Here is a 12,500-nt window from a genome sequence, read left to right as displayed (position 1 = left end):
TGAATGGATGGATGGATGGATGGATGGGGAGATAAATGGACAAATTGAATGGCCTCGTGAATAGATTGATATATGAATGGTTTAATAGATTAATTAATTGAAGGATGAATGGGCGAATGAGTGGCCAGATGGATGGATGGATGGATGGTTGGCAAAATGGATGAAGGAATAAAATAACTAAAATATAAATATGTTGCAGGGGGCAGATGGATGAAAAGAGGAAAAGATGAGTGAATATACTGACAGCAGTTAAGTGGGTGTGAAGATGAAGAAATTGGTGGATTGGTGGATGGATGACTAGATGAATTAATGTGGAAGGCCAGAGAAACAAGAAGCAAATCAATGAATGAATCAGTCACGCATCCAATCAATCAATGAATGGATTGGCATATGGATAATCAGACAGGTAAATGGATAGATGGGTGGATAAGATGGTTGAAAATTGATGGCTGGAAGGATAGAAAGATGGGTAAATGATTAACAGATAGACAAACTTACACAGGAGATGATTGAGGGAAGAAAAGGGAAGAAGAAAAGAGGAGGAAATGAAAAAACAATAGCGAGACAAAGAAGACGCTCAAGATATGCAAAGATGGAGACCCCATTCAATAGATCATTAATCATAAACATATAAAAAATAAGAGGGAACTTAACAAATCCCTCATGACTTAAACAAAAAAACTTTTCTATGGTTAACAGGAGCTCTATGTTTTGAAGATCCAAGAACAGCGACATCAACGCCTACCTCTCAGTTTGGTCCTTGTCGGGTCGGGTGTGGGATCTTCGTCGATCTCGGCTGCAAGGTAGTGTCCCGTGGCGAGATGCTTGAAGCGAAACAGCGAATTCCAGTGTCCGGCACCTCCTCTTGACGGATCGTGTTGAACCACCTTCTTGCGGCAAAGAAGAAAAGGGCTTTAGTTCATGTTTACTCATTTCAGAATGATAAGAAGGATAACAACAGAAAAATGGTGCATGGAATCTATATACGGTTAAATTTTTCTTTTAGACGACCCACAATGCACAAACATACGATCCTTACATAATATACATGATAGTAAGTCTGAGTGTTTTGAACGCTACTTATTCCTTGCTGATGAAGAACAAAAAATACCTATCGGAAAATCGCCTCATCCATACCTCAACCTCCCACAGAGCTTTACTGGAAGTCGCCGTGGTGGCTGTGGTTCGTCCTGTTGTCCTGAGGAACACGCAATGCTTCTTCTTGTACTCGTCCATGGTGAGGAACTTCTCCTGTTCTGCGTGGAAAAGTCGTATCACATCTCCCCCTTTGAGGATCCCATCCTGGTTCTCCCTGTAGTCCATGAACAGCGAGATCTTCCAGCTCGTCATCGAGTTCAGAACGTTCACCTGAGAAGGAATTGCTTTATTTAGCACGTACGTGTATAACTGTGCCATGTTTTGGCTCTTTGATTCGTACGGAAGTATCAACTATAAAATTTGACATGTGGTTTTAATACATCACCATGTAATATGATAGAATTGGGACTCCCTTCTGTGTGTGTGCGTTTGCATGTGCGTGTATATGAGTGTTTGCGCGTCTGCCAGTTCGGCGCGTGTCTGTTACCTTAACCTACAAATGACAGAGTAACGTGAAACACATAAATCGCGAAGAAAAACAAAAAACATATCTGCAGTCGAGATCTGAATCATCCCCAGTGACAGCCAACAAAAATTAAAGCGTGAGTAGATAATCTAACTAACATCAATCATGACACAAAACACTAAAAGCTCACTCGCACCCCGCACGCAACTTTACCTCTTTGCAGCCAGGATGATCAGGGAGATCATTCATGCTGGACACGTGCAGTTGCTGGCCGGCGTTCACGGGGCTGAGGATCACCTTGTCGCCGACCACGACATTGTCCCCCGTTAGCCTCAGCTTGTAATACGGGTTGATATAAAACCACGACCCCTCGTTGCCGTTGGCGTCCAGGTACACCCGCATGGCGTTCTTCTCCAGCAGCGCCGGTAGCCGCTTGTTCACTGTCAGGTACTTGTTGGATTTCAGGTGAAGGAGCTGCGAGGAGAGAAAGAAGGAAAGTCTTAACATGGGACGAGAGAAAGTCCAGGAGGAGACAACAAATGCATCAAATCTTACTTCATAAACATGGGATTCGTGTATGCGCCTGTGCATATATACAATCACACACACACACACACACACACACACACACACACACACACACACACACACACACACACACACACACACACACACACACACACACACACACACACACACACACACACACACACAAATTTGCAAACCTTCTTTTTTTGCAATATGAAGTATACAGTCTTTTGTTTATCTATTTATGACCTGTCCATTATATTTGGCGTTACAAAGTTGAAGCAGAATATCACTGAATTTCTGGAAGAATGTTATTAAGTCCTGCGGTTAGGATATTTTTGTTTTATTTTTTTCAGCACCACTTCTAGTTCTGCATTTGTAAAGTTTCCAAGCTTAATGTCTAAGGGGTGGTCAACGATTCGTTCAACCTCGCTATCTGTAATGTCAGGTACATTTACAAAGGAATTTTAAAAATTATCTTCCCATTTATTCAGTCTTTGAGGCTAACTATTGTTTTTTTTTTTAAGTAGATTTATCACGCTGATAGTTTTCCAAGCAAGGACAGAGTGTTTGTTGACTGTAGCAGAGTTAATCATCCGAATTTTATATTGGATGTATTCAGTTGTTTTGCATACGAGTTTCTGAGTTGAGTAAATGGATTTGAATTTCTTAGGCAGCTTTTTCTTTCACAACAGTTCTTTTAGATGCGATGTTATTCGACTCCCAGGGAATATGTTGTCGATATTTAAGTTATAAAGGGATGTCACCTTCAGCAGTCATTTCATGAATTATTTTAAGTTATATTAGGAGATGTTACATCAACATCTACTTGCAGTGCCTCAAATTTATTCCTGACAGCAATGGTGTATCGGTCTTTAAGATGACTGTTTGCTGTTAGAATAGACCACTCGTATGGTGGGAAGGCAGACGACCTTTTCTTGTTGGCTTAAGCCTAAGGCGGATGGTGTAAGAGAGAATTCGGTGGTCTGAAGAGACTCAGTCAAATGTGTTAAAGGCTTGCCAATTCCCTGCACTGTTCTTACACTTCTTAGTTACCAGGTTGTGATCCAATTAGGTCTTTGTGCCATTGGCGGAGGTGAATGCCTATTCTATAGAACGTTTCTTCTGAAATCTGGTGGTAAGGCATACAAGATTATTTTCCTGTCTGTTCGAGAACATGTGGTACGCAAACTTGTGTACGTCACTGGGACCAACCTGAGCACTCATACCCCCACCGATAATCAAGAAAATTTTGTTTCGGGACTAGTCTGACAAGCGAAGAGAGACTTTCCTAGAATTGTGTCACCGCTTCACTGCTTACAGGGTTGACGTTGAAGTTTTCTATGATGACTCTGGGTTCAATCTCTTCGAAGCTTATGAGCGCCTTAGAGGCTAAAGGGCTGAGTAGCATGCCATAGCCGCCAATTGTATTATCTATGGATTTTTTCCAAGCAGAGGCTGAGATGAAGGTGCAGCCTTTCCCAATATCATGAAAATTGATTTTAACGCCAGAATAAAGATAGCGGTGTTCCTGAATACAGATGGCATTGATATTCAATTCAATAGCTGATGAGACACCTTCAGGATCCTAGTTTATGGTGACAAGTGTTCCAACATTAAAGGTGGAAATTAATGTTGCCTTTTTGCAAGCAAGAAGTTTTGTTTGATGACCTTGTAGCTGATTTTTCGTACACTGTGCCGGGGTCGCAACAGCAGCAGAACACGCCCCTTGGTACCCTGCACGACGGACGATGCGATATGGGTTTCTGGAGTTTCGATAGTCTTGCTTGTCACTTATTGGTGTAATGATCATCAGTGATTTGCCATTCCTGTAGAATTTAGTATAACAGCCAAATACAAAGATTATCGTGTAATGTCATCTACACTAGTAGGCCATCCTAGGGCTGGACCCACTAACATACGATTGTTATTTACCAACGGTCATTTACAAGCCCGTTTACTAGCGATATACTGCATTCCAATAGCAATAGCTGATTTAAATGGTTTATTCCTGGTTTCATTGGAGTTTTTCTTCCCAAAGATGGATTGCCTTAACCACGGCTATGGAGTCCCAACTACTCCATGTTGTGGCAAGTAGCGTTGGGCTGCAGCTTACCAGAAGAAGGTATCAAACATAGATGGAAAACGATGATACCTGACCTGACATACAATTTACCTCTATAAATACATTTATATACACATATACATACATACATATTTACATAAATGCACATATATGCATTTATCTATTTATATGCATGTCTATATGCACACACGTACATACATACACATACACATACACGCACACGCACACACCACATACAGAGTGTATGAGTGAGTGTGTGAGTTGTGTGTAAGTTGTGTGTAAGTTGTGTGTGTGTGTGTGTGTGCGTGTGTGTGCGTGTGTGTGCGTGTGTGTGCGTGTGTGTGTGTGTGTGTGTGTGTGTGTGTGTGTGTGTGTGTGTGTGTGTGTGTGTGTGTGTGGTGTGTGTGTGTGTGTGTGTGTGTGTGTGTGTGTGTGTGTGTGTGTGTGTGTGTGTGTGTGTGTGTGTGTGTGTGTGTGTGTGTGTGTGTGTGTGTGTGTGTGTGTGTGTGTGTGAGAGAGAGAGAGAGTTGTGTATTTATGTATGTATGTATGTATGTATATATATGTATATGTATATGTATATGTATATGTATATGTATATGTATATGTATATGTATATGTATATGTATATGTATATGTATATGTATATGTATATGTATATATATATTATATATATATATATATATATATATATATATATATATATATATATATATATATATATATATAACTCGTAACTCCAACAGAATACAACCTAAAGTTGAGACGGTGCTCAGAAAAATATCTAACTTAGAAAAAAAATATAATATATATATATATATATATATATTATATATATATAAATATATATATATATATATATATATATATATATATATATATATATATATATATATACACATGAGCTTTGCTCTCTTGTTGCTTCTGTTGTCTTGCGATTTTTGCCTTTGGTACTTTATCCATACCTATTCTTACTTTGCTTAAAGATTTTTTTGGTTTAACAATTGGCGGATATTGGAGTCAAGACAATGTATGACAATGCATCTTGTTCTGGCTTTTATGATCAAATACATGCATTACACTTGTGGTGGTATTTTTCTTGAAACCGTAATGGACTTTTTGGAATATCTTTTCTTTATAAAACAATTAGAAGAAATTTCAGCTACGTTTGGTTTAAAGTTTATCATGAATATCTATTTATCTATATATATATTTTTTTTTTTCTTGGGGGGGAGGGGAATTACTTAAGCATTCTTTTAGCATCAATTGAAAATTGAAATATAATATCATGAAGAGTTAGAATTGCAGAACAAACACTGTAATGATGTACTCGGAACGTAGCTCTTTCCTAATGGAACTCTAGGCAGATCAGATTAACACATGACTTGAATCTACAAAACCCCGCTCAACTAAATTCTGCATTGGTGCACTTCTTTTTTTGTATGAAGACTGGCGCAAACACACATAAACAACATAATTGTACACGTCTCCTACTGCCTTGTAAAAACCCTTTACGGGAGCCAATCCCTTCATCGGATAGTGGCAACCCATACCTACGAAGGATAATTAACTAACTTTACGCTAATAAAGGGAAAACTGCAGAATTTTAAGAGTACCAACGGTGGTGGAATGCCGTTAAAAATCACTACATCCTGACCCAACATTTTTACATCGTGCAGCGCCTATCTCGCGGATCTCCGATTTCTGTCTGCAAAATTAACATAGCAACAGAAGCTCTAAAGAGTGGTTGAGTCAATGACGAAGCATTTCCTAGAACGCAGATCCTTTCCCTGGGACAAGAACCCCTTTCATTCTATCAGTTTCTAATTGGCGATAATAAAGTCACGTTCCTTTATCACGCACCTTGGAGCGGAACAAAACGTAATGGAGAGGAGACAAATAAGATTAAACAAATACACACTAGAGATAATCCAAAGAACTTTTGAAAAAAAAATGAAATGGGAGAAAATACAAAATGGAAAACAAGCCAATTACGTTTTAAAATTAAGCGGAAAATAATTGGAACTGATATAAAGCAAGGAAATAATGAGAAGACGAAAAAAGAACCAAATAAAGACAAAAGAGGAATAGGAGACGTTAAGGAAGAAAACTAAAGAAGGAAAGCGAGAAAAAGAACACACGAGATAGACCACGACCGAACACATTCCGGCGAGGGAAACGAACGCACACACCCTGAGAATAGCAAGACTCGGGAGAGTCACGTGCAATGACACTGGAAAAAGTTCTCCTCGCTCTGAGTGACCTTGGGACGTCACGCCGATAACGTCGAGGGCATAAAAGTCAAACAAGATTTCACACTTTTTTCCGATATAATTTTAGGTTGCAGAAGGCAATTCACTTTATTTATTTATTGACTATTCCTATACTCGATGTCCCTCCATTTTTGTTCTGTCTCCGTAAGGAAACTAGTTGACAAAGTCAAATTAAAGCAAAAGTTCTTGAATATATCGACGGAGATGACATTAATAAAGGCAGACAGATAAGGAAAGAAAAAATATAATAAACAAAAATAAAACAGACAGCCAAAACTATTCTGCACACGCCAACAAACAAACAATCAAACAGCTCTCCTCCCCACACCATATTATTATACATTAATATGGCGCAAGACCAGTGGCATAACATCTACCACAACAATTCGAGTTCCAAAGTTAAATTGATCTTTTTTCTACAATTGCACAAAGTCATATTTAAAGACAACTTTTTTCCTCAACAAGAGACCTGTATGGAAAGTTTTAACGGTGAGACTTTTGCGACCCAGATGTATACAACTTAATGAATGGTCATCAAGAATTATGTGGTTGTTTACAAGTCAAGAGTTTAATGCAGTTTACGGTTGCTGTGCCGCGATTATGAAAAGGTGAAAAAGCAACGATAATTTGTTTTTCCTCTTTTATTCCCTATCTCAAACTCAAATGCACATAAAAAAATCACAAATAAGAATAAAAAATAACAAAATTAAAGATAAGAATATATACATAAATAATGCAAATAATACCAATGAAAATAAACACACAGACGTCCCTGAAGTGTGTCAGTGACCGGCCGGTGATATCAACTGGGTGAACTGAATGAGCAAATAGGCCTTTAAAGGTGGTTTTCCTCCGTGACTTGAGACGTTACGTAAAAAGGGCTTAATTGTTATATGATGTCACGGCACACGTGTTTGCTCGATCTCTGACGGGAAGGAAATCTCACTCCGCTGTCGCACTCTCAATTAGAACATTTTAATGGCTCTAGCAAAAACACACTTTATATTACGCACTTAAACACATACGTGCACAGATGTACACCCGTATACATGTAATGCTAACAAAAGAAAGGGTAGACGAGATACCTATCAGTACTCAAAACAAAAAAGAAAGATAACATAACACTAATACAACACATCGGATACAGTAGCATTCAATCTCACTTAAAACAGATGGACCCGAAAATATAATTTCTTAAGCAGGATCCACTACTGCTTTGCCTTATTTAAATGTTGCGTTGTTTAGAATCGAATCTGAATCACTTAGATGTTTTTGGTCCATCTTGAACTTCATTATTATTTATTCTATACTTGTGTAAACACAAAAATTGCAAATCTCTGCCCGCGCGCGCGCAACCCCCCCACCCACACAGATAAACACAAACACTGAGAGAGAGAGAGAGAGAGAGAGAGAGAGAGAGAGAGAGAGAGAGAGAGAGAGAGAGAGAGAGAGAGAGAGAGAGAGAGAGAGAGAGAGAGAGAGAGAGAGAGAAGAGAGAGAGAGAGAGAGAGAGAGAGAGAGAGAGAGAGAGAGAGAGAGGAGAGAGAGAGAGAGAGAGAGAGAGAGAGAGAGAGAGGAGAGAGAGAAAAGAGAGAGAGAGAAGAGAAGAGAGAGAGAGAGACAGAGGAGAGAGAGAGAAGAGAGAGAGAGAAGAGAGAGAGAGAGAGAGAGAGAGGAGAGAGAGAGAGGAGAGAGAGGGAGGGAGAGAGAGAGAGAGAGAGAGAGAGAGAGAGAGAGAGAGAGAGAGAGAGAGAGAGAGAGAGAGGAGAGAGCAGAGAGATGGGAGAGAGAGCAGAGAGATAGGAGAGAGAAGAGAGAAGAGAGAGGAGAGAGAGGAGTGAGAGAGAAGAGAGAGAGAGAAAAGAGAGAGAGACGAGAGAGAGAGGAGAGAAAGAGAGAGAGAGAGAAAAAAAAGAGAGAGAGAGAGAGAGAAAGAGAGAGAGAGAGAGAGAGAGAGAGAGAGAGAGAGAGAGAGAGAGAGAGAGAGAGAGAGAGAGAGAGAGAGAGAGAGAGAGAGAGAGAGAGCGTTTGTGAGCATGTTTGTAATTCTTATGTACAAAATCTACATAAACACACATGTTCACTCGAGAGTCTCAATGAAACAATGTGCCCGTGCACGATATATATAGGCCTCTCACAGCGAGAAAAGAAAGAAACAGGAGAGGGGAGAGCAAAGAAAAACAAGCACAAGAGAAAATAAGAAACAAAGAAAAGACCAACTCGAGATGAAAACAAACTCCACCACAACACAACGGTAAGCTCATGACTTCCTCATTTTTGTGGGGAGATTAAATGAGTTAAGCTCGGCGGAGTCTCCATTCCGGCCGGAGGAAAACACCTACAAAATAATACAATTTGGCCTCTTCTAAATTAGGACGAGGGAGGGGTGAAGGGGGGAGATGAAGATTATTGCGATGCTACTGATGCTAATAATAATGATGATAGTAGTGATAATGTGACGGTGATGAAGGTGATCGTAATGGTGATGATGGTGGTGGTGACAAAGACATTATCATGCTTGCAATGATTATGTGGATGATAATAGTCATGAAAAGAATGCTAATGATGACGTGGTTTGATGAATGGCAAAACAGGGAAAATAAAATAAAGATCTATGATAAGAAAAAGAAAAGAAAACAAAAAGTAAAAGAAAAATAATCCTTCACAACATTCACCAAAGAGAAAATTAGGGACAAATAAAAGAAAAAAAGAGAGGACTGAGGCAAACGAGAAAAAAAATGTTTATAACCGACCGAAAATTTGCACACCCATCGTGTCACATCTTTGCATGTTTTTGTTTCCCCTCCCGACTCGCAAGGTGTGAAGACGCATCATACTGATTTTCAAGATGTGAAGAGACAATCACTGACTCGCAAGGTGAGAGGCAACCACACTGACTCGCAAGGTGAGAGGCAACCACACTGACTCGCAAGGTGAGAGGCAACCACACTGACTCGCAAGGTGAGAGGCAACCACACTGACTCGCAAGGTGAGAGCTCACAAATCAGAGCTATGGCTTGTGACGGACTTCGATCCATTAGTGAAGAGAAGCGAGAGAAGAGAAGAAAAGAAAAGAAAAGATGGGAGGAGTGATGGAGATGGATGAGGAGACGAGAGGGGAGTAGAGAGGAGTAACAAAGATAAAAAAGAGACCTGAGTAAGTGAGCGAGATTGATACTGAAACATAATGTAAAAAGAGTCTACGCTTACTATATGAAAACTTATTTGAATGAACTGAAAAAAATTCTAAACTTCATATCTACAGAAGAAGTTTATTAGGAATTAATTTCATAATCTATCTTAAAATAAGACATCTTTCATTCCTTATATCATATGGCTGTATAAATTGTCGACTCGGTGAAACGGAGATTGCGACGATATCTTAGTTCATTTTAAAAATGTATAAGAGGCTGAATTGAAATAAAAATAACGAATACATAGAAAATAAGATGAAGATAAAGAGAGAGAGAGAGGGAGAGAATCTGCCACCTGTTCTCAAAAGAATACATTACACACAACCTTCATCCAACCAGATCTGCATATCAACACCTGAAGTCAAGAGTTTTTGTAAGCTGTTATCAAGGCATTTCTATTCTAATACAATACTAGTAGTCATAACAACAAAAATGAGGATACTTATAACAACAATAGAACAAAAAGTGAAAACAACAAAAACGATCAATCACTCTAATCAACAGTAAAAGAATGATAAACAAAAGAAATAAAAAAAAATCCTGAGTCATCCATCAATTTGTTGAACATCTCTTACAACAAAATGCTGAGATCATCTTGCAACAATTACGCTGTCGTCATTCTGCCATTTCCCACCTTTCTTTTGAAACAAATGATAAGGATTCCTTAAGAATTGATAGATAAACAAATAAACAAAACAAACAAACAAATGCACTACAAAAGGCGGGAGGGGGGGATAGAGGAAAAAATAAAGCACACTAATTGCGTTTTTAGTGATGAATAAAGGCAAAAAAATAATTGCCCTATTAATTTTTCTTTCTTTCTTTCTTTTAATTGGCTGAATGCGTCCATGCCTGCGTAGACAGATAGACAGATAGTAATACATATATACATATACATATATACAGAGAGAGAGAGAGAGAGAGAGAGAGAGAGAGAGAGAGAGAGAGAGAGAGAGAGAGAGAGAGAGAGAGAGAGAGAGAGAGAGAGAGAGAGAGAGAGAGAGAGAGAGAGAGAGAGAGAGAGAGAACAAAAAACACGATCCCTTGTCTCAATGTTGCCATTGGACATGAAAACCGCTACTCGAGGAAGGCGCTATAAAATTGGTGGATTCAGAAGAGTAACTATATATATATATATTTTTTTTTTTTTTCTTTTTCTTTCTTTCTTTCTTTTTTTCATAACGACATATAGCAAACCTAAACCGTAATTTTTCCTTCACATAAAAATATAGTATATAAAATTTATGTGACTTTTCTTTTATGTAATATAACATATGTGTAATAAATATTCCCTCTAATAACGAAAATGAAAATAGATTTGATATATACAGAAAATTCTTTCTTTCAGATTTGCGAAAAATAGCACATGTTAATCGCGATGTAAGTGATTTTCTTTCCTATATATTAACCGAATTTATTTTGCATATTAATCAAGACAAGTTAACAAAGTTAGTTCTCCTTTCCTTCTTGCGAAAAGTAATGCAAGTGTAATGCATGTTGCAATGTAATTCAAATCAACCGAAAGAAATTCTAATGCACAAGTGACTATCTTTCTTCCACATTAAAGAAAATCAAATTAGGATTCATGCAAATTCAACTCCACAAAACATGAGGATCTGAGTATTTTTTCCTTCGGAATGTACGAGTCTGCATGAGCCATACGGATCAGCACGTGTAACGGTGACTCGTTATGCTTCCAACTGACGTCATGGATTAAAAGCTAAACACATCCTTCAAAGACAACCCCCCCCTCCCCCCTCCCCACAAAAAATAGCAGCAACAACGACGACAAAAATAGTTCACACAAAACATATTCAACAAAAAACATGACCTCACATTAAGCATATATGATAATAAAAAAAACTGTTTAAACCTTATCCTGAATTAAAGAAAAAAACTCAACTGAACCTCAGGTATTTATAAAGACAAGCAATTGTAAATGACTGAACTGACTTTTTGATAAGACAGCCAAAGTAAATAAAAAAAGTCAAGGACACGGTGAGTGACCTCCGTTTATTCTTTTACTCGAATGGAGTGAATCAGAGTGAAAATTTTCGGGCATCGATGGTCCAATATCTACGTTACGTTCCGGGATTCGTCATTCTGTTTGTCTCTGTCCATCTGTTCGTCTGTCCATCTGTCCGTCTGTTCGTCTGTCCCCTCCCCTCTTTTCTCCTCTCAGCTCCCCTTCCTTCCTTCCGTCTGTCAGTCCGTCTGTCTGCCTGCCCCTCCCCACTCTCTCTCTCCTTTCACCCTTTCTCTTTCCTTCTACCCCTCTTCCTTTTCCTCCAGTTCCTTCTCCCTCTTTCCACCCCTTATCTCTCCTTCCTCCCCTTCTCTCTCCTTCCACCAATTCTCCTTTTCTTTCCATCACTTCCCTCTCCTTTCACCCCTTCTCTCTTTATCTTCCTTCCAGTCTCTCGACCTCTATTCTAAACGCACACATCACCCCAAATACGTCTTCCAAGACAGTCCACAAAAAGAAAGTATAAGATATAAGCCAGACGACAACCAATCATAAAAAGTTATGCATCGTAAAAGTCGGATTTAGACGCGAGGCAACAGAAGGAGACAAGAATAGGAAAACATCGCTTTGGGAATGTCTAACATGAATGTCTGAGCAGAAAATAAAAAGAAGAGAAGAGGCAAAGAAAATAATGAAGAAAAAAAACGACGGCTAAATCGTACCCAAAATCCCCTTAAAAGTTTCGACCAGACCACCGAAGACTTGAAACTTCGAAGCGGCAAATAAGATTTTCCGATTGAACAATTACATTTTAATCAAATAGATACACCATCACATTACCTTACCTATTTTTTTTAATCATATATACATACATACATATAATATATAT

General features: G+C 38.7%; 1 protein-coding gene across 43 annotated transcripts in view; it reads right to left on the bottom strand.

Annotated features, from left to right (window-relative positions):
- Positions 1 to 12,500, bottom strand: part of Itpr (Inositol 1,4,5,-trisphosphate receptor) — a 250,714-nt gene that overhangs the window by 113,430 nt on the left and 124,784 nt on the right. For all 43 annotated transcript variants that reach the window (XM_086544593.1, XM_086544605.1, XM_086544596.1 and 40 more), the window contains exons 6-8: positions 1,778 to 2,038; positions 1,138 to 1,368; positions 746 to 887 (exon numbers count right to left, since the gene is read on the bottom strand). In XM_086544593.1, coding sequence (XP_086400719.1) covers positions 746 to 887; positions 1,138 to 1,368; positions 1,778 to 2,038 — 634 coding nt within the window. The remainder of the gene's footprint in view (positions 1 to 745; positions 888 to 1,137; positions 1,369 to 1,777; positions 2,039 to 12,500) is intronic.

Source organism: Penaeus japonicus, unplaced genomic scaffold (assembly GCF_977035675.1).
Source record: "Penaeus japonicus unplaced genomic scaffold, GWHDUDI00000001_assembly GWHDUDI00000015, whole genome shotgun sequence".
NCBI classification, from domain to species: domain Eukaryota; kingdom Metazoa; phylum Arthropoda; class Malacostraca; order Decapoda; family Penaeidae; genus Penaeus; species Penaeus japonicus.
This window is presented reverse-complemented; position numbering and strand designations above follow the sequence as displayed.